Consider the following 24651-nt stretch of genomic DNA (forward strand, 5'->3'; position numbering starts at 1 on the left):
AGGCAAGAAAGAGGGGAAGGAAGGAAGGAAGAGGACAAGTCACCTTCTAAGGATACCTCCTGGAAATCGCCTGTGTCACTCCCGCCTTCTCCCCATTGGCTGGAACTCAACCTTACAGCCACGCCTGTCTACAAGGAGGCTGAGAGGTGCAGTCCCTGTTCTGGTCTGGCATGTTCCCAGCTTCATAGCCCATAGGAAGTTTGAATTGGAATTAACACTAAATTCAGGATAGGGTTACCCCTCAGTAGAGAGAAGCACACGGCTCGCCTCAGTGTGGAGAAAGTTTTAACTGGTAGAGCAGGTGGATTTAGAATTGCTAATTTTGTTACCATCATGTTTCATAATTTATCTAAATGTTATATTCTTTCGCATGCATCACATAATACAGAATACATTTAAGAATTTGAATTGGGGTTCCCCTTGTGGCACAGCGGGTTAAGGAACTGGCATTATCACTGCAGCAGCTCAGGCCACTGCTGTGGCACGGGTTTGATCCCAGGCCCTGATCTCATGTGCTCTAGGCATGGCTGGAAAGAAAAAAAAAAGAAAGAAATTCTGAACAGACTTTTTAAAAGAATCAGTTTTATTGAGGTACATTTTACATAAAAGTCAGCCACTTTTGTTATCCAGCTTGAGTCTTGACAAGTATACACTCCCAGCTCGCCATCATCACATTTCAGGTACCCCAGAAGATGCCTGGTAACGTGTTCCCACCCAGTGCCACCTCACGCCGACTCTGGGGCAACTTCTGGGCTGCCTTCTGTTCTACCCATTAGACTGATCTTTCCTAGAGTACTGAATGGAGGGAATCATGCAGTGGCTTCTCTGTCTGGTGTCTTTCACTCAGCACCATGTTTTTGAGATACGTCCAAGTTCTGATGCCTGTCAGAAATTGTTCTCTTTTTTTATCCCTGAGCCATGTTCCCTGGTAAGGGTGCACCAGGGTTTGTTGGCCAGTGGATGGTCTTCAGGTTGTGGGCTGTTTCTAGTTTTGAGCCTTTACAAGTAAACCTCTTGTGAACAGTTGTGTACAAGTCTCTGTATGTTTTTATTTCTCTTGGGTAAATGCCTAGGAGTGGAATTGCTAGATCATATGTTTAAGTGTAAGTTTCACTTTTCAGGAACCTGCCAAACTGTTTTTCAGAGTGGTTGTACCATTTTACATTCCTTTCAGCGATATGTGAGCGTTCTAGTTGCCACAGAGCTTCACTGACAGTTGGTATTCTCCGTCTTTTTAATTTTAGCAACTCTAGCGTGCGTGGCGTGGGATCTCCTGGTGGTTAGAGTTTACATTTCTGTGAAGACTCATAATGTTGAGCATCTTTTTATGGGCTTATTGCCCATTTGCATATCTTCTTTTGTAACATGTCTATTCCAGTCTTTGTCCATTTTAAATTGTCTTCTTAAGTTGGAAGAGTTTTTACATATTCTAGATTCAGATTCTTTGTCACGTATATGCATGGTTAGTATTTCCTCCCAGTCTGTGGCTAGCCTTTTCTTTATGTTGCTATTTGAAAAACAAAAGATTGAAAACTTGATGACATCCAGTTATTTTTTATTGTTATTTTTTTCTTAACAATTCCTGGTTTTTGTGTCCTTTCTGTGTCATCTTTGCTTACCCCAAGGTTGGAAAGATTTTCTCCGTTGTTTTCTTCTTGAAGTTTTATGGTGTTAGCTTTTATGTTGAGATCTGTGATTCACTCTGTTAATTTTTGTGTCTGGTATAATGTGAAGGTCAAGATTCTTTTTTCCCTAATGGACATCCACCACCACCACCACCAGCTGTTTAAAAGATTATCCTGTCCCCACTGAGTTATGTGTCCCTTTATCGAAAAGCAGTTGTTTACATATGCCTGAGTCTATTTCTAGCCTTTTTAAAAATTTTTTAAGCTATCGGAGTATGTTCTACATATTATAAAATTTAACCCATGTTGGAGTTCCCGTCGTGGCTCAGTGGTTAATGAATCCGACTAGGAACCACGAGGTTGCGGGTTCCATCCCTGGCCTTGCTCAGTGGGTTAAGGATCTGGCGTTGCCGTGAGCTGTGGTGTAGGTTGCAGATGCGGCTCAGATCCCGTGTTGCTGTGGCTGTGGCGTAGGCTGGCAGCTACAGCTCTGATTAGACCCCTAGCCTGGGAACTTCCATGTGCCATGGGAGCAGCTCTGGAAAAGGCAGCAGCTCTAGGAAAGGCAAAAAGACAAAAACAAAACAAAAAAAACAAAACCATATCATGTGTACCAGGCAGTGCTTTTTAGTAACCTTACTGAGCAATGCACTCACTTTTAGAGCACCTCCACCCCCCAGATAAGATCCTTTGTGCCCATTCACTGTGCATCTCACCTCCAACCCCAGTCAACCGCTAACCTGCTTTCTACCACTACAGATCTACCTTCGCTGGGCATTTCAGGTCAGCGGAGTCATACAGTGTGTGGTCTCTTCTGCCTGCCTTCTTTCACTTATCTTTGAGGTTCTTCCATGTTGCAGCAGTACTTTTTATTGCTGAATAATATTCCATTGTGTGGATGGTACCACATTTTGTCTATCAGTTCACCAGTTGGTGAATATTTAGGCTGTTTGCAGTGTTGGCTGCAGGCCTTGTGCTGCTGAGAGTGTGTGTGGCCAAGCCTTGTGTGGATGTACCTTCTCATTCCTCCTGGGTAGCCCTCTAGGAGTGGGATTGTTAGGTCACATGACTGTTTTATGTTCCTGGATTCCTAACTTTTTTTTTCTTGCTAATCAGCTTGTTTGGAAGTATTATTTATGCACAGGATAATCCACTTTAAGTGTACAGTTTGATGAGTTATACATACTGTAACTCAAATTAACTCATGTAACCAACACTGTAGTCAAAATACAGAAAATTACCATCACCCCCAAAATTTCTTTGTGCCCTTAACATCTGTCCTCTCTCCCACTCTGGTTCCGGTCAACCAGTAGTCCCTTCTCTGTCACTAATGTTCTGCCTTTTAGAAAATGTCATGTAAGTGGAATCATTCAGCATATAGTCTTTTGTGTGGATTCTTTACCTTAACATAATGCTTTTGAGATTGGGATGTGTATCGGCTAGTAAATATTTTAGACTTTGTGAGCCACGTGTTTCTGTCGCATATTCCCCCCGCCCCCAACACCAATCCTTTAAAAATACAGGACTCATCCAGGGCTCACAGCTGAATAAAAGCAGGATGAGGTGGGACTTGGCCAACTGGGCAGAGTTTGCTGACTCCTATGACTCCGTTATAGGGTTATTCCACAATTTGTTTATCCACTGACCATTGATGGTTGCTTGGGTTGTTTCCAGTTTGGGACTATTATGAATAAAGATTCCATGAACATTCATGTACAACAAGTCTTTGTGTGCACAGATACTTCCTCTCTTAGGTAAACACCCAGGAGTAGAATGCCTGAGTCACATGTTAGGTGTACATTTAACTTTGTAAGAGGTCGCAAAACTATTTTCCAAAATGGTTGTGCCGTCTTACATTCCCATCCGCAATGCGTGGTAATTTCCGTTGCTCCACATCCTTGTCAACATTTGTTATTCTCAGTTTTTAAGTTTAGCCATTCTAATGTGAAAGTAGTAGTATCTCATGGTACTTTTAATTTTTATTTCTCTCACAACTACTGATAGCAAGCATATTTTCCTGTGCTTATTGGTTGCTCATGTATCTTTTGTGAAGTGTCTCTTCCAACCTACTGCCCAATCTTTTTAATATTTTTAAAATTATTTTATTAAAAAAATTAAAAAAAAATCTTCTTAGAGCTAACCTGCAGCATATGGACGGTCCCAGGCTAGGGGTTGAATTGGAGCTGCGGCTGCCGGCTTACACCACAGCCACAGCAACGTGGGATCCAAGTGGTGACGGAAACCTACACTGTAGCTCATGGCAATCCTTAACCCACCGAGTCCAGGAATCGAACCCGCATCCCCATGGATACTAGTCAGATTTGTTTCTGCTGAGCCATGACGGGAACACCTCAATCTTTTTTTTTTGTCTTTTGTCTTTTTTTGTTGTTGTTGTTGTTGCTATTTCTTGGGCCGCTCCCGCGGCATATGGAGGTTCCCAGGCTAGGGGTCTAATCGGAGCTGTAGCCACCAGCCTACGCCAGAGCCACAGCAACGCGGGATCCGAGCCGCGTCTGCAACCTACACCACAGCTCACGGCAACGCCGGATCGTTAACCCACTGAGCAAGGGCAGGGACCGAACCCGCAACCTCATGGTTCCTAGTCGGATTCGTTAACCACTGTGCCACGACGGGAAATCCTCAATCTTTTTTTTTAAATCATCTTGTTTGATTGAATGGTAAAAACTCTCCATGCACATTCCTGTGGTGGCTCAGCGGTAATGAGCCTGACTAGTCTTCATGAGGATGCAGGTTCCATCGCTGGCCTCACTCAGTAGGTTAAGGATCTGGTATTGTCCTGAGCTGTGGTGTAGGTGGCAGATGCGGCTCCAATCCCACATGGCTGTGGTGTAGGCCCGCAGCTACAGCTCCAATTTGACCTCTAGTCTGGGGACTTCCATATGCCTCCGGTGTGGGCCTAAAAAAACAAAAAAAAACTCTTCATTAGTCTGGTTACAGGTCCTTTATCAGATATATATTTTGCAGATATTTTTTCTCAGCCTATGTAGACATTTTCTTCTTGGTAATCCCCTTTGAAAAGCAGAAGTTCAAAAAAAAATTTTTTTTTCGGCCACCCCTGTGGCATATGGAAGTTCCTGGGCTAGGGATCGAACCTGCAGCATGGTTGCACAATGCTGGATCTTCAACCCACTTTGCCACAAGGGAACTTCCAAAAGTTTAAAATTTTGATGATGTCCATTTTATCTTTTTTTTTTTCCTTTTATGGTTCATACTTTTTGTATCTTAGGTTTCTGCCTACTCCAAGGTTGTAAGGATTTTCTTCTGTGGTTTCTGTTTTCTTACAGAATCTTATAGTCTTTCCTTCTTTGCTATGATCAATTTTAATTCTTACGTAAGTTGTAAGATAAGGGTCAAGGTTCATACCCACCCCCCCGCCACCCCATGACTATCCAGTTGTCGCCAAGATTCGTTTTCCCATAGAACTACCTCGGCCTCTTTGTCAGAAATCAGTTGACCACACAAACCTGGGTCTATTTCTGGACTCTTCTGAATTCTTATGGTTTAATTAGAGCTCATATCCTTTAATCTATGAGCGAGGCTATGGATATGCTTCTCAGTGTCCTTCCTGCCCAAAGATGACTCTGCTGATAGCGTCGCAGCCCTGAGAAGTGGCAAAGAGCGCTTTGCACGGGATGTGCACGTGAAGACAGTCTCGCGTTGTCGGATGTGACGGCTCCTGGGCTGCTCTGGTGCCTTTGCCTTCCAGGCTGTCTGGGTACTTCTGTTCAGGGCAGAGTGCTTGGTGTCTAGGTGATGTGCTCTGGCTCGGCTGCATCTTTCTGGCCACTGCCAGTCCTCCGCAGCCATGTGCTTCAGCACCCTGGCCCAACCCCATGCTATGGCCACCCCTCCACAGCTTAGCCTGTGGTACCCCTTAGCTGGGCACCAGTCTCTCTCTGTGCATGTAGCCTGGCCGTCCTGTGCTGTGACAAGCACTGATCTGGCAGCCTGGCTTTGTTCCAGGACCTCACTGTGGATGAGCCTGTCCTGCCAGTTCATTTTCAGGCTGGCTTTGCGAGCAGAGCTGATGGGATGATTTGAGAAGCTAGATCCATCGCTGTGTGGAGTCACGGCTCCAGCCTTGATGAGTCTGGAGGGGACACAGTTGGGCTTGCCCACTGCCAGCCACTGCCTTGCCCTGGGCTCAGGCTGCTGGCCTCCCTAGGGGCTTGCTAGTTTCCCCCTGCTGTCAGCCAGCACATGGCTGGATACAGATCGTCTCAGCAGGGTGATTTCATGACAGCTTTCAGCTCTGAACTGTTGATGAATCTTTCCTGGGTGGTGGGATTTCTGTGCCGTCCATGAGTCCTCCCCTTGGTGGTTTCGGGCTCACCGTGGCTGTGTCGAGTGTGGGCTTCCTGGCCCCACACCTGCATTCTTTCTTACCTGATGCTATTCGTTCTCGCCTCTGGGTTAGGAGCTCTTGGTAGGTTGAGCTGTAGCGAACAGAACTGGTTTAGTGGTGTTTAGTGAATGGCCAGGGAGCCGTGGGATTGCAGCTCTCCTGCCCCTGACACGGCCGCCTACGCCGTGGATTCACCTGAAACCCAAGCTTTGGGGCAGGCAGACCCGTGCACACGGCAGAGTTTGTGCTAGTCGGCGGAGTCCTCCGGGGGGAAGGAAGGCGGTGATTCCTGAAGAGCCCCATCCTCTTCTCGCCCCTGCTGCCTGAGACACAATGGCAGTGCCAGAAATGCTCCGTGCCAGAGGAGAAGCGCCGCCACACTCGGCCGTCTCTTCATGCTCCGCAGAGGCCGGCGTCGAGGTGCTGGTCACTTGCTGGGCTTGTTGGCAAGTTGGCGAGTTGTGCCTGTTGGCCAAGTACTGTAGACAGTTTGAATCTGAGTGACAATGAAAAAATCACTGTCCCTAAGCTCTTTAAATCTAGCAAAGCTCTGCCACCTTCAGTCAAATGGCCTGTGCTTGATAAGAAGAGAAAAACGTCTCTGGGAACACCTGGGTGGTGGTTAGAACCGGATCTGATGTCGGGCTTCTGGCCTGCTTGCCCCCCACCCTGCCATCTGCACGTGGGCGTCTGCTTCAGCCTGGGGCCTCTGGAGCTTTGAAAAGCTCATTCATTCCATTTCCCTTACATGTGAGCTAGAGCACAGGAGCGACTGGCCCCATTTTTTGCCGTTGACTGTATTTTCTGGACATCCGGGAGCATAGTGACAGAGGCTGGGGCTCTCAGGTGCTCTGGGTGCCCTGCACGGGGCTTAGAAAAAATCGGCCCCAGGGTGGGCAGCAGGAGGCCGCAGGTGGTCCTTGGCTGGGGGTTCAAGCCAGTTTGGGGTCACACTGAGTACTTTCTCGGTAGCCCTAATCTGTCCTCTTTGAAAGGTGAGCAATGGTTAAGAGTTATCTCCACCTTAGTTTTCTCTCCTTTTTCATTTTGCCACAAGACAGAATTGTATCACACATCTCCAAAACGAGTAAAATGGCATTTCAGCTTCTTGCCTTTATAGACTCTCTGAACTTTAGGAAAGATCATTCTGGTCCCTTTTCATTAATAATGAAAACCAGGGGGCAATAAAATGTTCTTAATGCAGGCATGGCAGAGACGAGCGGTGTGGGGGTAAAGGTGCGGCTGGCGGGAAGCCACAGGTGTTTCTTGGTGCCGGAGGAGGTTGAGCTCCAGAGAGGTGGGAGCAGCCGTAGGAGGGGTCCTGCTTCTTGGACCCCTGACCTGCCAGCATCTGCTCAGCCTCAGCCCTGGTACCCAGAATGAGAGGCTGCATTTCTCAAGGCCTGCATGGTGTGTTTGCAGGAAAGAAGGACACAGCAAACTTTGGGTTCTGGTCCAGTTTTCAGCCTGGTTGCAACTGTTTTCTTGTAAGATATTTAGTGGGTATATGAGAAGTCACTGGTGAATAGAACTTTCTGGACATGTGCCCATTTTGAATGCTTGCGCTGGGGATTTTGGCAGCACAGATGGATGTGTGGCTGTTCTGGGTGTGGATTAAAGCCCCGCTGAACAGTGACTCTTGAAAAGTGACAAGGTTACTTACTCTGTCTTTGCTTTTTCCTCCTAAAAATGAGCTTTCACTGGATGTTAGCATCAAGAATCAAGGCACTCAGAGTAGAGCAGGCTGAGACAAGAGAGGTGCCTGCTTGGGAGTCAGAGCCTCCTGGCTTCCCAGGGTCACAGTGTGAAGGTCCATGTACCTCTGTGGCCTCAGAGCTTTCCATTTCACGAGCAGCAGTTGCTTATCTGTGTAGATTCATATTGGATGAGGGTGTTCACTGCAGGTCAAAGCACCAGAGTTCCCTCCTGGAGACACATGTAGACGTGAACCCTGGAGGGGAGCAGGGAAGCCCTGGCTTGTGATGACAAAAACCCCAGCACCCATAGAAGAATAGAGCAATATATATATATTTAAAAAATCTTTTTAGGGGTGGACGCAGCTTATGGATGTTCCTGGGATGGGGGTCGAATCGGAGCTGTAGCCGCTGGCCTATGCCACAGCCACAGCAATGCAGGATCTGAGCCGTGTCTGCAACCTACACCACAGCTCACGGCCATGCCGGATACTTCACCCACTGAGCAAGGCCAAGGATCGAGCCTGCGTCCTCAGGGATGCTAATGTCAGATTCATTTCTGCTGAGCCACCAGGGGAACTCCTAGACTGATGAATTTATGTGAACATGAAAACACTGTGTGCCACAGAACACCATAAGCAGCGTCAAAAGAAAAATATACTGGGGAAGATTTTTATAACTCCTGTCATAGACAGAGGGCTAATTTCCTTGCTGTATGAGAAGTTTGCATAAGCTGATGAAGGGAATTGACAGAGGAGTCAAGGAGGAAGGTAGGGAGCGTCCTGTATAGCAGGAAGGGATTGCAGATGAAGAGATGCTCGGTCCCCACCCCTTAGAAGATACATGCAAATTAAAGTCAGAGTGATTAAAGTCCACTTCTGCTGGAGCCCAGGTCAGCCCCTGCCTGCACGCTGACTCGTCCGCTGCCGGGAGCACTGTGCAGGTCACTGCATCCCCACACTCATGTTGTCCTGCTTGGTGTTCTCCAGCCCTCTCTGGAGTCACCTTGTCTGGGCATTTGTCGGCTGTCTCCTCTCCACCAGGCTCCGCATGAGAGAACAGGGCAGGGTCTCAGCACCATGGCCCGCCATGCCTGTGACACTGCCCTGTGCACTGTGGGCTTCGTGAGGGAGGATAAACGGGTGATGCGCAGCTTCTGAGGTGGACCTGGGTTCGTGCACACCTGGCTGGGCCTGTGTCAGCCTCTCTGAGCCCTTTCTTCCTCAAGCTCGGAGCCTGTGCCCCAGGTCTTCCAACCGCCTCGCCCCCTCATCGCCACCCCAGGTCTCAGCTCCCCCAGAAGGCACCACACGGCCTGGTGCAGCCAGGCGGATGGTTCCAGGAGCCCAGGAGGAGCTGATCCTTGTCCTGAGGCTGAGATGAGGAGACTGAGGACACGTGCTGTCCGGCCCCGGTGAGGACCTGGAGCCTCCTCTGATGACCACCTTCTCCCCCGACTTTAGGCCCTGCGGGCTCCCGGTGGAGAGATTACAGCGCCTTGGCCATCATCATGGCAGGGATTGCCTTCGGCTTTCACCAGCTCTACAAGGTAAGGTGCCTTCCCTGCGGCCCCTTGGCGCACAGCGCTGCCCTCCCTGCTCCGAGAGGCAGGGGGCGCTGGCGAGCGGCTTTCTGGAGGGGCCTGGTTTGGTGCTGATCCTGCGCCTGTGTGGCAGGTCCAGACCCGCCTGGCCTGCAGGCCTCTCATCAGAGAGAGGTGCAGAGGGTGACCGAAGCCATCGATGGAGCCAGGTCCGGTACCTGGAGCCGAGCCCGCATGGCCTGAGCAGGCTGTAGCTTTCTGAGAGGCAGAATGGCGCGGTAGTGAGGTCCTCGATGCTGGAGCCCAGCTGCCTGTGTTGCATCCTGGCTCTGCCACTTAGTAGTTATGTGACCACAGGCTTGGTAGCCTCATCTGTAAAGTGGGGACAGCTGTACCTACTGCACGAGGCTGTTGTGAAGCTGATGGGTCAGTGCCCCTTGGGAAGGTACTCTGCCGAGCACATGGGCAGTGCTCTGTGCCTTCTTGTTCTACCCGAGGATTTAAAACCAGCCTTGAGACTCTCAGAATAGTATAGTTACATATATTGCGTTGGCACCCATATAAATCTAGGATTTTTCATAGTCAGCCCTCAGGATCCTAGAGCTCATTGCTTACAACAGAGCTGCAGGTGTGAAGTGAACATCCGCTTCCTTGAGCCAGATACTAAACAGATACTGGTTGCCAGAGACCAACGCTGATTTGAAGCAAGTCTTTCTTAGAAGATGAAGAGCCAGGGTAGGTCCCCAGAGACAAAAGGTAAAATAGTGGCCAGGAAACTTGCTCTCCACTGGTCCTGGAGAGAGAAGCCCCCTTCCTTTGATGCTACCTGCAACTCCATCCCTGGTTTGGAGATTCTTAAAAAAGAATCTGGGAGTTCCCATTGTTGGCTCAGTGGTGACAAACCCAACTAGTATCTATGAGGATGTGGGTTCGATCCCCGGCCTTGCTCGGTGGGTTAAGGATCCAGTGTTGCCATGAGCTGTGGTGCAGGTCACAGATGTGGCTTGGACCCTGCGTTGCTGTGGCTGTGGCATAGGCTGGCAGCTGCAGCTCCAATTCGACCCCTAGCCTGGGAACTGCCACGAGTGCGGCCCTAAAAAAAAAGAGGAATCTACATGAATTTCCAGACTCACTCACATTGTGACTTTTCACGGATGAAACATGTTTCAACATTGCACTCTGGGATTCTTCATTTTTGGCTTAAGTGCAAAAGCTAATGACAGAGTTGTAGCAGAATACAATCTTTTCGGTGTAACATCTATTTTTGAAGTTGGAAATTTCCATGTCAGAAATCAGAAGCAAGATGTTCTGGGTCCTGGGACTTCTCCCTCTGACACGACACCTCCTCTTACCTTGTGTGCTAACAGCCTGTTTCCAGTCCCTGAGTGCACAGTCACCAAGAATAAAATGCTAAGACAGGACTCTCAAATTAATGTCCCAGCTCTACTGAGCGGTACCTGGTAGTCACATGGCTGCTCTCAGACAGCCTCGAGATCCCATGAACAGAAAGCGCAGCTCCCCTTGGAGCAAGGCTCAGATAGCATCAATTATTTCCATGAAGCTCTGATCTTTATTCTGTGCTTTAAAAAAGAAGAGACATTGAGAGATCAGTCACAGCGGTGACAAGAGAATTTTAAAAAATGTATGTTAAATTAAAAAACAAAAAGGAGGGAGTTCCCATTGTGGCTCAATGGGTTATCAAACTGACTAGTATCCATGAGGGTGCGGGTTCCATCCCTGGCCTTGCTCAGTGGGTTAAGGATCCAGCATCGCTGTGAACTGTGGTGTAGGTCGCAGATGCGGCTTGGATCCCGTGTTCCTGTGGCTGTGGTGCAGGCCAGCAGCTACAGCTCTGATTCAGCCCCTCACCTGGGAACCTCCATATGCCGCAGGTGTGGCCCTGAAAAGCACACCCACAAAAAAACAAAAACAGAACACCAAAAAGGAGAGGTGAGCTGTCGTCTTGTTTTTATAAGTGTGTGAAGATTCAGGCTAGGGTGGTGTATGTGTTCCTTTCCTTGGTGTTTTTGATCTTAGAAATGAAATTTTTAGTTCATGACGCATAAAAGAATTTCATGACTTTTATACTCAGAAAACTTTTGACCTATAATGGAAGGCTGCATGTGATGCGTTTTGGCTCAGTTGTGGGTAGTACCTCACACGGTGGTTGAAAACACTTTGCAAAAAAAGAAAACGCTCCTGTCCGAGAGCTGAGCAGGGATCCTCACTTCGAAGCTGCTCTGCAGTGAACTCTCCCACAGGCCCCGGGAGGGGCCTCCCTTCCCTTCCCCAGGACGGGAGCCTCAATGGAGAAGTTGCCGCCTTTCCCTGCCGGGGACCTGAGTGGAGTGAAAACTGAGTCTCCATTGCTCACACCTGCCAGTTTCCACCCCTGCTAGGCCTGCGCTGTGCCAGCCCGTCACCACCCCAGGAAAGCTGGCGACTGGTCGCACGCTCCTAAGATGGGAGGACGCCAAGTCCTGAGCCTTCGGAGCTCAGACCACGTGCTCTTTCACCCGGCTCCCCCAGCGGGCACCCTGCCACCCCCTCCACCCCGTCACATCTCCAGGCAGGCAGCCAGTCACCAGCCGTGCCCTATCGGCCTTCCTCTAGGATGTTCTGAGACCCACACCCTCCCCTTGTCTGGGTTCCCCACATTCTGGGCCCCGTGTTTGGTGGCCCTGCCACACATCAGGTTCCCTTTATCCCCACAGTCAGTTTCTCCCGGTTCTGCCCCTTTGTCCCCCTTCTGACCCGTGTCTCAGTTCTGGGAGGATCTGGCTGCACTCAACTCTTATCTAAGGAAACTTGTTGCAAGGATTCAAGGCTTTTAGAAACCCTCCTTGGTTAGCCTTGGGATACCTGTGTAGCCCTCCTCGAAAAGACCAGAGGTCCCACAAAGCTGCTGTGGATTTTCATCTTGTTTCTTGAGTAATTTTTGGTTTAGTTTTACCCTTGTTTAATTTTGTTTCTGAATTCTCACAGTGGAGAATTCATTCCCGTGGTTCAAAGTGTTAAGGGTTCAGGAAAGTGTTCAGTGAACTTTCCTCCCACCCATTCCTCCCTGGAAGCCACTAGTGGCAAACTCTCTACATTTTCATCACACAACTTTTTTTTTTTGTTTTTTGCCTTTTCTAGGGCTGCTCCCACGGCATATGGAGGTTCCCAGGTTAGGAGTCTAATCAGACCTATAGCCGCCAGCCTACACCGCAGCTCACAGCAACGCCGGATCCTTAACCCACTGAGCGAGGCAGGGATCAAACCTGCAACCTCATGGCTCCTAGTCAGATGCGTTAACCACTGAGCCACGATGGGAACTCCTCATCATACAACTTTTAAAGAAGAATTTTGGATATTTTTGGTCACAGAAATATTACAGCACCATTTAAAAAGCTAAATAAAACCAAAAAGTTCTGCCTCACGACAGGTCAAATTGGTTGTGTCCCTGTTCCCTGATTCTGGTCCTAACGCAGACGGGACTTGGACGTGGCTCTCATTGCAGCCTCATACCTCTGGGGTGTCTTGTTCACATGTGGTCCTGGCCTAGGGTTTCCAGGACCAAGGGATGTCGGAGAAAGGTGGTCACAGATTGGAAAGATTGTTGCAGAGTAACCCCAAGTACTTGCCCGTTTCCTCACGCCCACCCTGCTTCCTGCAGAAATACCTGCTCCCCCTCATCATGGGCAGCCGGGAGGACAGGAAGCAACTGGAGAGGATGGAGGCGAGCCTCTCGGAGCTGAGTGGCAGTGTGGCCCAGACAGGTAAAGATTAATGACTCCATCAAGTCACCCCTCAGAGCCTTCCCCGCGCAGCCCCTTCTCTGCCCCCTCCCCTCTCCCCTCCGTCTCCACTTTATGTGGTGACTTCATTTATCTGCTCTGAGAATCTGTTCACATTTGCAAATGAAGCCGCCGTCATTTCGGTTTAATTTGAAATTGCTTGTTTACTGTCGGCGCGGCCTCAATTAATTATGTTTTTACGGAAAGGCTCCCAACCTCAGAATATTAATAAGGGGAATAAAATGACAGCCTTTCTAAGGGCTGTAAAGTTCATTTTTAATTTCTGCTTCTATGAGGTTTTCAGGGGGGTTTTCAGCAATTTTCCCCCTTCCCTCTCAGAATCCAACACAGGGTCAAGAGAGGCTGTAATTACTGCGGCTCCGGGGACCCGGCCACCTCCTCTGTCATCGACTCCACAGGGCTGGCGTTCATTACCCAGTGCCCCAATGATGGCCCAGATTAGCTGGGACCTGTCGCGCCAGAGCTGGTTCTCTTCTTTATAAACTTGTTTCCTGGATGGAGGCTCTGAATCTAAAACCTCGGGCACACGGAGAGCCACCTGTCCCAGGCCGGAGTCTGTCCCTGGGCCATGTTGGTGAAGCCCTTGGAAACCCAACCGAGTACCTGCCCTGCTGGCCTTTCTCCTCAGAGGCCGGCAGTGGGCCCCACAGCCTGGACTTGTCGCAGGACACCAGGGAGCTCTGGCAGCCTTTGGGGTTGGGTGGGGAGGGCAGGAAGGTAGGCAGGAGACAGGATTTGCTGTTTTTTAACCACTCCTGGACTCTGTGGGCCTGCGCTGTCTCTCCCAGGACTGGAGACGTCCCATGAATTCCACCAGGACGTGCGAGGCCCGAGAGGTGAGGGCTGCAGACAGTCCGAAGCTGGGAGAGCCACGCAGATCATAAGCGTATAATTAGAGGGGAGAGGTTTTGGATGGATATACTGTTGACCACGGACAACTACACAATGGCAAGATAAAGTAGAAACACTAGGGGTCAGAGACAGAGCAGGTAGATTACCCAGAGTGCAGATGAATTATAGGGATGGCGGGGCTGGGGGAATGTCTGCAGATAAATTAGACGCAGCAGCTTATGGGTGTGTGGACAGAAGGAAGAAGCCATGTGTGCCCTTTAACAGAGATGCGACTGCTCTTTCCTCCCAGTGACTCAGTTACAGATGACGTTAGCCTCGGTCCAGGAGCTGCTAGTTCAGCAGCAGCAGAAAGTCCAGGAGCTCGCCCACGAACTGGCCACAGCCAAGGTACTTGTCCTGGACCCCCGGTCCCCCCTGGCCTGGGTCTGCCCTAACGACTCTTCACTCTTGTCCCTTGGGCCCAGTTCACTTGGTCCCATGAGGTCTTATTTTGTCTCTTCTGACGCCAGTTACTCTGCCCTTGTAGAGAAAGGAGGCAGTCACCATGCGGGTGATGTGGTGTTCGGTGACAGAGGCTGGCCTTTCTCTCTCCGTGTCACCTCCCATCAGGAGGAGGAAAAGCCCACTCTCTGTCTGTTACCCTCCAGAGCCAGCACAGGCCCCAGCTTTGGTGGCAGCTGGTGTAGATGTGGGCTGGTCCCCACCCGCAGGTTAGGTCAGAGATCCCAGCGTTGCCAAGAGTGATTCTGGGGAACTGGGTGGGAGAAGTACGCCCAGGTCCTGGGCTCAACGGCTGCCTTGGGCAGGTTCTCTAACCCAGGTTTGGGGGTCTGGTAACCCCTAAAGTAGTATAGACCTACCCGGGATTGACCAGGGTGGTTCCCGTGCCTTGATTCCTGCATTTGGCGCCGTCTTGGCAACGTCAGATGCTAGCATCAGACCACCTGAGTTAGAGTTCTGCCGTGTGCTAGCCACAGGCAAGTTGCTTAACCTCTCTGAACCCTAGTTTCCTCATCTGTGAAATGGAGCTGCAGCAAATGGCACCTCCCTCATTGTCTGTACGCACTGAAAACAGTACCTGGCTCCAGTCAGCTCCCAGCATTGCGGGCTTCTGGACTGGGTTCTGTGCGTGTGTGACAGGCTTGTTCTTGAAAGAGACTGGGCCCAGGCGAGGCAGTGCAGTGGTTCTGGGGTATCCACTGTCCTCCCCTCTCCATCCCTGGCTCCCATGTTGCTTTCTGGCTGCTTCCACACAGCCCATGCTGTAAAGAATCACACTCCGAGTGGCTCTCCCCGAGGAAGGCACCCTAGTGTCCTGTGAGGAGGGTCCCCGAGAATTCTGCTGCACCCACAGATGCCTGTGGTTGCCAGTGGCCACCACCAAGCCACGGAGAACGCTCCTCCCAGGCAGGCAGCCCATAGAGCAGCCAAGAAGGGTAGGTTCCCCGCTCCCTTCTGTTGTCTTTTGGAGCCATGGCCTGACGATGGCCAGAAGCCATTCCGGAAATTGGAAGACTTTTTCAGACCTTAAGCTTTAAGACCACCTGTTGAGTTTTATGACAGGAGGGGAGCCCAGGCCAGAGGTGTTGTTGAGAGCCGCCTCTGGGCGTTTCTCGGGCTTGTTTTTCTGATTGCCCCCCCTCCCCCCCCGCCCCAGCCCCTTCCACTCTCCTGTCCTGAAGCTGTGCTCCCTGGTTTGGTATCCAAACCCAGATGTGTGTGAAGACTTAAGTTACCCCATAAACCAAGACTCAGAACTGTGTTTTCTCAGCTGTAATGTAAGTTTTTATATCTGGCTTCCAAACTCCTACTGCAGCACTGTAAAAAATTAAAAAGAAGAGCGTTAAGTAATTAAAAAACCTACATAAAACTGAAGGCTGGGAGTTTTCTACAACTGTTTTTTAAAGAGACTGGCTAAAAAGCCCCAGATGTCAGATTTTATTTCTAAATCCTGGCATCTGGCACCATATGCGTTTGGAAATTTGAGTCCTTTGTAGGCCGGTGAGTGGAAATTGCTCCCTTGTTAATGGGCTGCTGTAGCTTCCAAGGTCTTGGAGAGGCCGGCACTGTGGCTCCTGGATCCTTGCTGTCTGGTGGTCTGCAGCAGGGGCCTGAGGGGACGTGTGGGAGGGCGGTGGGGGTCTTGCGCTCGCTCCCAGTCTGCCTGGGTTTCCTTTCTGAGACCTGCAGCCCCCTCAGAGGAGCTTCTCCTTGCAAAGATGTGCCCAGCCAGGCTGCTTGCTGGGCGGGGACCTGTAGCAGCGCCCCCCACCCCCCACGTCCAAGGCTGACGGGACCGTGCAGTGCCCTCCATCCTGCCAGCCTGGGCTCCCCTCATTCTCCTGAACTCATGGCCTGGATTTTCTGTGTCAGGCGGGGGTGGTGGCATCAGGGCGTGGGCTTTGTGGAGGTGGCCTCTGGCCTGGATGATGCAGGCCCACGTGCCTGCGGCCGTCACACCGGGAAGTGGCCCATAAACACTTCACAGGCAGCTTGGCCACTGGCAGCTCCCGTTTGGGGGACCACTGTTGCAGCTCTCCCTCCTCCATCCAGCCCAACAAGATTTGCCAGAGAAAAGGGCGGTTCTCTGAAGCTGACATGGAGCAGTGTGTCACAGTCAAAGGGGAAGGCAGGCAAGAAGGATGGGTGTGTCCGAGGTTATCGAGGCTCTTTGCCTGTGCGCCCTCCTCCGGGAAGGGCTTGAAGCTCCAGGGGCCTTCTTTCTGCGGAGCCTTCAGGCCCATCCTTGCGCACGGCTGTGGGGAAGGGACACGCTAGGTGATTCCAGGCCTGCTTGAGGTTAGAGCTGGGGGATGGGCCAGACAGGTGCCCAGGTGTCTCCCTCAACCCTCCAAGGTGGCTCCTGGTACCTGTGGATGGAGGTGGCTGCCTGTCTTGCCTGGGTTCGCCCCTGTGTGTGCGGCAGCTCTGCGGGGGGGGGGGGGGGGTGTAGAGGTGGAATTTGGTTTTTTTTAGTTTTGTTTTAATGGAACAGCCCAGGCACACGTGGAAATGGGGGCTGCAGAATGCGCCCACGAGCTCTGGTCACACCGTGCAGCCACTGCCTCCTCTGGGCCCGCACCCCTACCCCCGGGGCGGAGTTGAAGCATATTCCAGACAGCTTATCATTTCATACTGCAGACGCTTCAGTTTGTATCTCTAAAAGATAAGAGCTCTTTTGTTGTTGTTGAATTTTACATAACCAGGATATCATTATTACACCTAAATACATGTCATGATTCCTTAATATCATCAGCTATCCAAATAGAGTTGTGCCAGTGTTTGTTTTAAGGGAATCGTCATTTAAACAGAGACCCATGCTGGCAGACCCTTGGTTGAGCTGCAGCAGAACCTTCCTGAAGGGGGGACCAGGCTGGCCCTGGGGTGCTCCTGCTTCCCCAGCAGTCTGAGCTTCGGGGGTGGGCAGGAGGTGCCACTCTGACCCTTGTTCCTGTGTTATGTGACCTGCAGGCCACCACGTCCACCAACTGGATGCTGGAGTCCCAGAACGTCAATGAGCTCAAGTCGGAAATTAACTCCTTGAAAGGGCTTCTTTTAAATCGGTAGGAACTGAAACTGCTCTTGGCCTGGGCAGGGGAGGTGTTGGAGCTTTGGGTTTGGGGCACATCTCCCTCGGGGGCCTGAGTGTCCAGCCCTGCGAGTCGGGCACTGAGTGTGGGCATCCGATGCGCCTCAGCCTTCCCTCTGTGGCCCCTCCCTCCCTGCCCTAGAGGTGACAGTCTAAGTGCTCACAAGAGTTTTGAAATATAAACAGTTCCTCGGCCCCGTCAAGACCTGTTCAAGGACAGCTGGAGCCAGAAGCAGGACCTTGAGCCAAGGAGACAGGGCCCCTCGTGACGGGGCCGTATCCTCCTCTGTCCTGAGCCCTGGATGGACCTCCCAGTGACATCTTGTTCACAGACAGTGCCCCCCAGAGGGCCAGGCCAGGGGTCTTTGTACCTGCTCCGTATGAAGGGCCCTACGAGTCGAGGCAGAAGCAAGGCCTGCCTGCCCACCCCTGGCTCCCGTGGTCTTGCTCTGCTGTCCCTCTGCAGGGACAAGCACCTTTTGCAGCCCTGAATGGAGGGTGACCAATTGTTCTGGGCTTTCCCAGGCCTGTCTGACTTTAAAACTGAAATTCCCCTTGTCCTGGGCCCCCAGGACAGTTGGCTGCCCTGCCTGCAGAGGCCCCGGTTGAGTGGGGGCTGTGTGAGGCTGTAGCGCTTCACTCCAGGACAAGGATGGGGACCTGGTGGGGTCCTGTGGCCCCACCCAGAGGACCCAGTTCTCCAAGCCACCTACTTGCAGGCTCTCTGGGGAGAAGAGTGTGGCCTAACAGAGGTATGACTGAGCTTGGCGCATCGAAGAGTTGTCCCTAAGGGACATCCTCTCTGCCCCAAACCTGGAGACAAGCCTTTGAGGCCAGAGGGACAGAGAGCAGGTTGTTGGGTTACTTTGGAACCAAGGAAACTGCAAATTGAGTTTCTCATTAGCGCCCATGACATAGGTTGAACACCCCTGAGGCCCTGGCTGTGTGTGCTCCGTGGGGGTGGGGGCGGGGGTGTCTGGAGTAGACAGGCTCTTCCAGGACCAGAGCTGGTGGGGTGGGTGGTGGGCAGCCCAGGAGGCAGCGGGCCTTTGTCCTCTTGGCTCAGGCGGGCTGGTCCCTCCTGTCCTACAGCTTGATTCCCATGCCATTGCTAAATGGACCTGACTCTCAGGTCTGGGCTGGCTGCTGACCCAGGGCTCAGGGCAGGCATGCAGGAGTGGGAGAGCTAACTGACTCTTCTGTCAATTGTTGAGCTCAGAGGTTTTCTAGAAAAATGCCAGGTCATTGGTATTGTCCCCCTGGTTCTGATGTCTCTGACCCTGAGGCTGGTGCCCAGACAACAGGCAAGTTAGAGCCCAGGCCCAGATGTCTTGGGTTCCTGGGCGTCTGGCTCCCTGCCTTTGCCCCCTGCCTCTCCCAGGGCTGGTGGCTGGGATGGTGTAAGGATGGGAGGGAACAGGCCCAGGGTGTGGCAGGACCCCAGGGCTGACTGTCCAGCAGCTGCCAGGAAGAGCAGGCCTGGCCCCGGGCAGGGAGGCCCCAGGAGGGAACAACCTGAGTGGGACAGGGTGCTCTGTGGGCAGCCCAGGGGCCTCTGCCTTCTGTCTCAGCTGCTGCAACCTCCAACGGGCCAAGAAGCCTTGTTTTTTGGGGGTCGGGTTGTGGGGAGTGGGCGGCAGAGCTCCTTCCTGTCCCACACTCTGTGGCCCTGGGGTTGCTGGTCACCTTTGGGAGGTGTGCACTTGGGGTAGGGGGGTGAGGGGGGGCGCGGCTCTGCAAAGGGTGAACCCTGCTGTCTTCTCCCTCCTCTGCCAGGAGGCAGTTCCCACCCTCCCCGTCGGCCCCGAAGATCCCCTCCTGGCAGATCCCAGTCAAGTCGCCATCCCCTTCCAGCCCCGCGGCCGTGAACCATCACAGCAGCAGTGACATCTCGCCTGTCAGCAATGAGTCCACGTCGTCCTCGCCCGTGAAGGAGGGCCACAGCCCCGAGGGCTCCACGGCCACCTACCACTTGTTGGGCCCCCAGGAGGAGGGCGAGGGGGTGGTGGATGTCAAGGGCCAGGTGAGGATGGAGGTGCAGGGCGAGGAGGAGAAGAGGGAGGAAGAGGAGGATGAGGAGGACGAGGACGTGAGCCGCGTGGACGAGGAGGACTGCCTGGGGGTGCAGAGGGAGGACCGCAGGGGCGGGGACGGGCAGATCAACGAGCAGGTGGAGAAGCTGCGGCGGCCCGAGGGCGCCAGCAACGAGAGTGAGCGGGACTAGGTGTCCAGGGCGCCGGCCGGGTGTGGGATGGGGCCTTGAGCTGGGCGGGGCCTGGGGCGGGGCCTGGGGCAGGGCGGGGCCTGGCCTTTCTGACAGCCTAGCCCACCCTGGCCTGGGCCCTCACCTTCTCAGCTCCGAACTCTCTGGGCAACTCTCTGGGCGTAGGCCCCCCCCCAGCCCCTCCTGGGCAGGTGTCCTGTCCCCAGGGGCTCTGCTGAGCGTCTGCCAGCCCAACACCGTGCATGACAAGAGGTAGTTTTATTACCTGACTCCTGACCCTCCGTGGAGGAGGAGCCGGTACCTGCGTCCGCGTCCCTCCCTCTGCCCCGGGCTCCTTCACTGCTTCTCACCAGTGGCCAAGGGCGCCACGCTGTTTCCAAAACTGCTGGCCGAGGGCCACCCAGGGCCCCCGGCCCAGCGCGGACCATGCCGCCCTTGTGCGCCTGTGCAGCCCCGGCCCCGCAGTGCTCGGTCGTCCGCCCGCACGTGACAGCACACCGCACCTCTGACCGCTGGCGTGCTCAGCTTCCACCGGGGCGAGATGTGCTTCCACCCCCGTGTGGGAGCCAGGCGTCAGGGCCTTCCTGTCTGCCCCCCCCCCCCCCCGCCGCCCCCCAAACACGTGTTCTTTTGTGTGATCAGGTGTAGGTTTCAGAATATAAGATACGACTGTATATAATTGTAATAAATACGAGTTGCCACTATTTAATTCCTGCCTGTGGCTCCCTGTCTGCTCACGGCGCTCTGGGGCCACCCGGGGCAGGATGCGGGGGTGGGGCTCGGCAGTCCTGCCGAGGGCCTGATGGGGGGCAGCCCCTGTCTCCCTTGTCCGACCCCTCCCCCAAGGCAGGAGTCCCTGCTCACCCACAGCTGGAGGGTTTTGTCCTTGGTCCCGAGCATCTGCGGAAGGGTGACGATCTGATCCGGGCGAAGGGACCTCACGTTGCTGTATACAGACCTGGTGTGGAGTGTGATGAGCTCTCCTTCCTTAAATGGATGCATGTGCTCCCAGGAGCGTGTGTCTCGTTCCCTCTTCCTCCCCCGTCTTCTCTCTGCTCCTCTCTCACCCTCCCTGTCTCCCTTTAACCTTCACACAGCATTTAGCTAAACCCGGAAAAACAGCGTGCAATGGAGCATTCTGCTCCCTCGAGCCCCGAGGGCTGTGGCCGGGGCCGTGTGTGGGGTCAGGGGCCTGGTCACGTCTGGTGCCTTGTGTAGACACAGGCTTTGGAAACAAAGTGCAGGGACAGCGGCCGCCGCCGAGGTGGAGCTGCAGCGCGGTATGTACCCTCCAGGGAGGCCCACGGCCTCCTGCCCACGAGGCAGGCCTCCTGCCTGCCTGGCCTGGGAGGGTGGAAGCCACCAATGGCTGAGGGTGAGACTGGGCGCCGGGGCGGTTTTGTCTCAGAAAACAGGTCGCCTCCTACCCAGGCCCTTTCTCAGGTTCCTGCAGCAAACTCCCTCCTGACTCTCAGGCCAGGGGCCCTTGGTAGGTATCAGGTCATGGCATCTGGCCCCTCCCTGACCCTCTGGGTGTCCAGCTCTTCAGCCTGGCTTCTCAGGTTTTGTCTTTGATGTTCAGGTGATGTCCCGGCTCTCTGCTTTCCCGCCACATGCTCCGTAGGGACAAGCAGAGCCCACGTTGAGTCACCTTCGTCTCCTTGCCTTCCTGAAGAAGCAGCCAGGATTCTCAGACCCCAGGGGCGACCAGCCTAGTCTGGACGAGGGGCCCGTGTCTGGCAGCCAGTCAGGCAGACCTGGGGTGGATGAGCAGAGGGCTGACGGCTCGGTCGGAAGCACCCTTGGCCTCGGGGAGCAGAAACCCTGGGTCCTGGGTGGGCTGTCACACTCTCCCGTTTGCTTGGTGACCATTTCTCATGGTCTCTAACTTTGCAGAGGTCCCTCTTGCCATAGGAGCAGACAGGAGGCCAGAGGGCCGATAGCCTGGGACAGAGATGCAGCCAGGACTGCTGGGGAGGGGGCACTGGGGCTGCAGGGGGCGCCTTTGCCCCAACGTGGGGGGTCAGTAGTTTCTTAGGTTCTGGACTCCCTGCGAGAGAAAGAGACGGATCCCCGGGCCCCGAGGCCTTTTGCCCCGCGGGTCCTGAGCACCGATCTCAGCTTTTGAGGACAGAGAGTCTGGCGGGATTTCAGGGAAAAAAAACCCCTCCCCAAAACGGCGTGAGTGCTGCCTAATAAAGGCAGCTGCTGGACGGAGGGAAAACAGCCCTTTGAAAAAAAAAAGCCTTTCATTAGAAAAATAATGCATTTCATCCAAATAAGGTAAAAATATTTGGAATGGGGCAGAAGTGAGCAGCAGGCAGCGCCTGTCAGGCCCTTTCTGGAAAGGAGAAGATTATTAAACTCAATTACAAAGTATTTTTGTAAAGTGTCTTTTAAGAAAGAACTCGCCCCAGTGCTGGGAGGCTACAGGACAGCCCTCTGGCCCCTGAGGTCTCCCCAGCTGGCCCGGTGGCTCTTGGCTCTTGGCTGTGCCCTGGGCAGCCCCAGCCCCCTGCTCTTTGCGACGCCCCCAGAGGGGAGCTGGCGAGGCAGCTGTCCCGTCTGCCCGGTGCCCTCCTCCCGTGTCCCGGGACTCCGTGGCGGGGAAGGGAGCCGAGTCTATAAGCGTTCTCTTGTTTTCATATTGAAAAATGCCATCGCTGCCGGAGACCGCAGGAGGCACAGACGCCCCTTCCCCGCCGGACTCGGTTCACAGGTGCGGTTCATAGACTCTCCCTCCCCTTTAATGAAAGCGGGAAGGCCCTCCCCGTGTAGCGTGGCTTGCTTGTCTCCCCGAGAGGGAATCGGGCCTCCGTGGGGGCTCACGCCCGGTGGGAGGAGGGGTTCTCTAGAAGGCTCCCTTCCTGCACCCCCCCCCGCCCCCCCGGCCCCAGCCCTGGACCCAGGTTCTGCCCCGGAGCCCGAGGAGGAGGAAGGGCAGGCAGCAGACCTGCCTGTCCACCGATCCTCAGGAGTTTACTTCATCCTTAGTTTTTCTTGGTCTGTTTGCTTAAAGTTGCTCATGCCAAGGCAGCGGCGAGGAGGATCCGAGTCTCCAGACAAAGGCAAGAGGGCGCAGTGAGCCCGGCAGGCAGCGGGGCGGCTCCGGCCTCAAGGGGCGCACGCCCTGGGGCCAGACCCAGCCCTGGCCGAGCACCTGCCCTGACCCCCTGTGGCCCCCGCTGCCGCCGCTTCGCCCTCGCAGCTCTTTCCCGCCCCGCGACCAGGCAGCTCCCGGTGCGGTGTGGCCACGTGACGGCCACGTGACCGCGCGCCGCTCGGAGCAGGGGGAGCTTTAAATCTCCAGCGGCTCGGGCGCGCGTCCCCCCGAGTGGTGAGCAGACCTTAAGAGTTTACTTTCATCAGGCGCTTTAAAGCTCATGTTGTTCCAGAAGAGATGCGGTTTTATCATCGTTTCACAGGGAGAACGCCTGGAGCCTTTTCTTGTCTGACAAGTCCTGGGAGGACCGGCCTCAGTGACGAGGCCCCACTTCTCAGTGCACCCGCGAAACTCGAGCGCGGAGCCCTCGGCGGCCTGGCCGGCAGCTCCGGAGGGTGTTTCCGGGACAGGAGTTCCAGGATGCCCCGTGGATCCTAAATCCGGGGGCAGCAGCCGGGTCCCTGGGAGGCTCAGGGCAGTGCTGAGGGGCTGCGACGTCAGGACAGGCCCTTCGGTGGGGAAAAGCCTTTGATTTTCGCAGGCCGCAGCGTCTCTCTCCCCCAAGTGGTGTGGGGTGTGGGGCTCCAAGGAAGAGAAGCATTTGGGTCTGGCCATCCGTGCCTGCGTGGGCTGTGGGTCCTGGGAGGTGCTTCCTGTCTGGCCTCCCAGAGGGTGGTGTGGTCCCCCCAGGGAGGGTGGCACAGGCCTGGCCCCTGTTCATTCCTGGCAAGGTCCTGGGGACTCCCGCCAGTTTGAGGGGCCCTCTGCCCGCCCTGCTTCCTGGAGGCCTGCCTGGGGGAAGCAGTACCTCCACTATCCGGTGCCCTGGCCCTGGGCCAAGGCCACCTGTGGGACCAGGGCCACCTCTCACAAATGCGAATGGAACAACAGTCCCCTTTGCCCAGGTCGACTGGCCATGCTGCCCGGGGAGGCGTGGCCCCGTTGCTGCGTCTCCAGGCGGGGTGGGGCGGCTTGCCTGTGGAGAAAGCCCAGGCCCGACTCCCGTGGGTGACTCAGCTGCTGGTAGCACCCAAGCCGGGCCAGGTCTGTGGGAGGTGGGCAGGCCACTGAGCTCAGCGTGAGCCTGTGCAGCTGGTTCTGGCTCTTTCCAAGAGGTTACAAAACTCTTGAATTTGCCCCAGTTTGGGTGTAGAAGCATCACACCACCACAGCTAATTAAATCCCAGAATGAAAACATGTTTTACTGCAATTCCTACTGAGTCCAGCGAGCCACGGGGAGCATGGTGGGGCCTGGGCCCATTCCCCAGCCCTGGGGTGGGGTTGCCCCAGCTGTGGGCCCCTCCCTCCTGGGGGCGGGGGACGCGGGGCAGTGGGCTGGCCTGGGTGCAGCTTCTTCAGATCACAGGCCCTTGTCTCCCCGAGACCCAATGCCCCCTTCCCTGGGCCCTGTCTTGTTCCCGTGGTTGGGCCGGGCCCCCTATCTCTGCCACATAGGAGTCTGCTGAGGTCCATCGGGGCCCAGGAGACCTGGGGGCAGCTGAGGAGGGGGCGTCTACTCTGAGTCCCTGCCCTGGCTCCCCCGGGCCCCAAGCGTCCCTGAGAGGCAGCTGGAGCTGGAGCCCCTGTGGGTCCTGCCCCCGCTGCAGACCCACCACCCGCCCGGCTGAGGTCCGGGCCTGGCTCCTTGCCTCCCCTCAGGCCCCGAGGGAGGGCTGCTCAGCCCACCAGGGCCTGTGAAGCTCCAATAATGGTTTTAATTTGTTGAACTTGTGTTTTATCCCATAAATTAGTCACTGTTTTATTTAACAGAATCGAGATATCCACAAACAATAGG

At 54.1% G+C, this 24651-nt stretch overlaps 1 protein-coding gene across 1 annotated transcript in view; it reads left to right on the forward strand.

Annotated features, from left to right (window-relative positions):
• Positions 1-20402, forward strand: part of PEX14 (peroxisomal biogenesis factor 14) — a 137839-nt gene extending 117437 nt beyond the window's left edge. The window contains exons 5-9 of the mRNA XM_047791739.1: positions 9149-9234; positions 12887-12989; positions 14170-14267; positions 17352-17443; positions 19246-20402. Coding sequence (XP_047647695.1) covers positions 9149-9234; positions 12887-12989; positions 14170-14267; positions 17352-17443; positions 19246-19693 — 827 coding nt within the window. The 3' untranslated portion in view covers positions 19694-20402. The remainder of the gene's footprint in view (positions 1-9148; positions 9235-12886; positions 12990-14169; positions 14268-17351; positions 17444-19245) is intronic.
• The last annotated feature ends 4249 nt before the right edge of the window (positions 20403-24651 follow it).

The sequence above is a fragment of the Phacochoerus africanus genome, chromosome 8 (genome assembly GCF_016906955.1).
Source record: "Phacochoerus africanus isolate WHEZ1 chromosome 8, ROS_Pafr_v1, whole genome shotgun sequence".
Classification (NCBI taxonomy): Eukaryota; Metazoa; Chordata; class Mammalia; order Artiodactyla; family Suidae; genus Phacochoerus; species Phacochoerus africanus.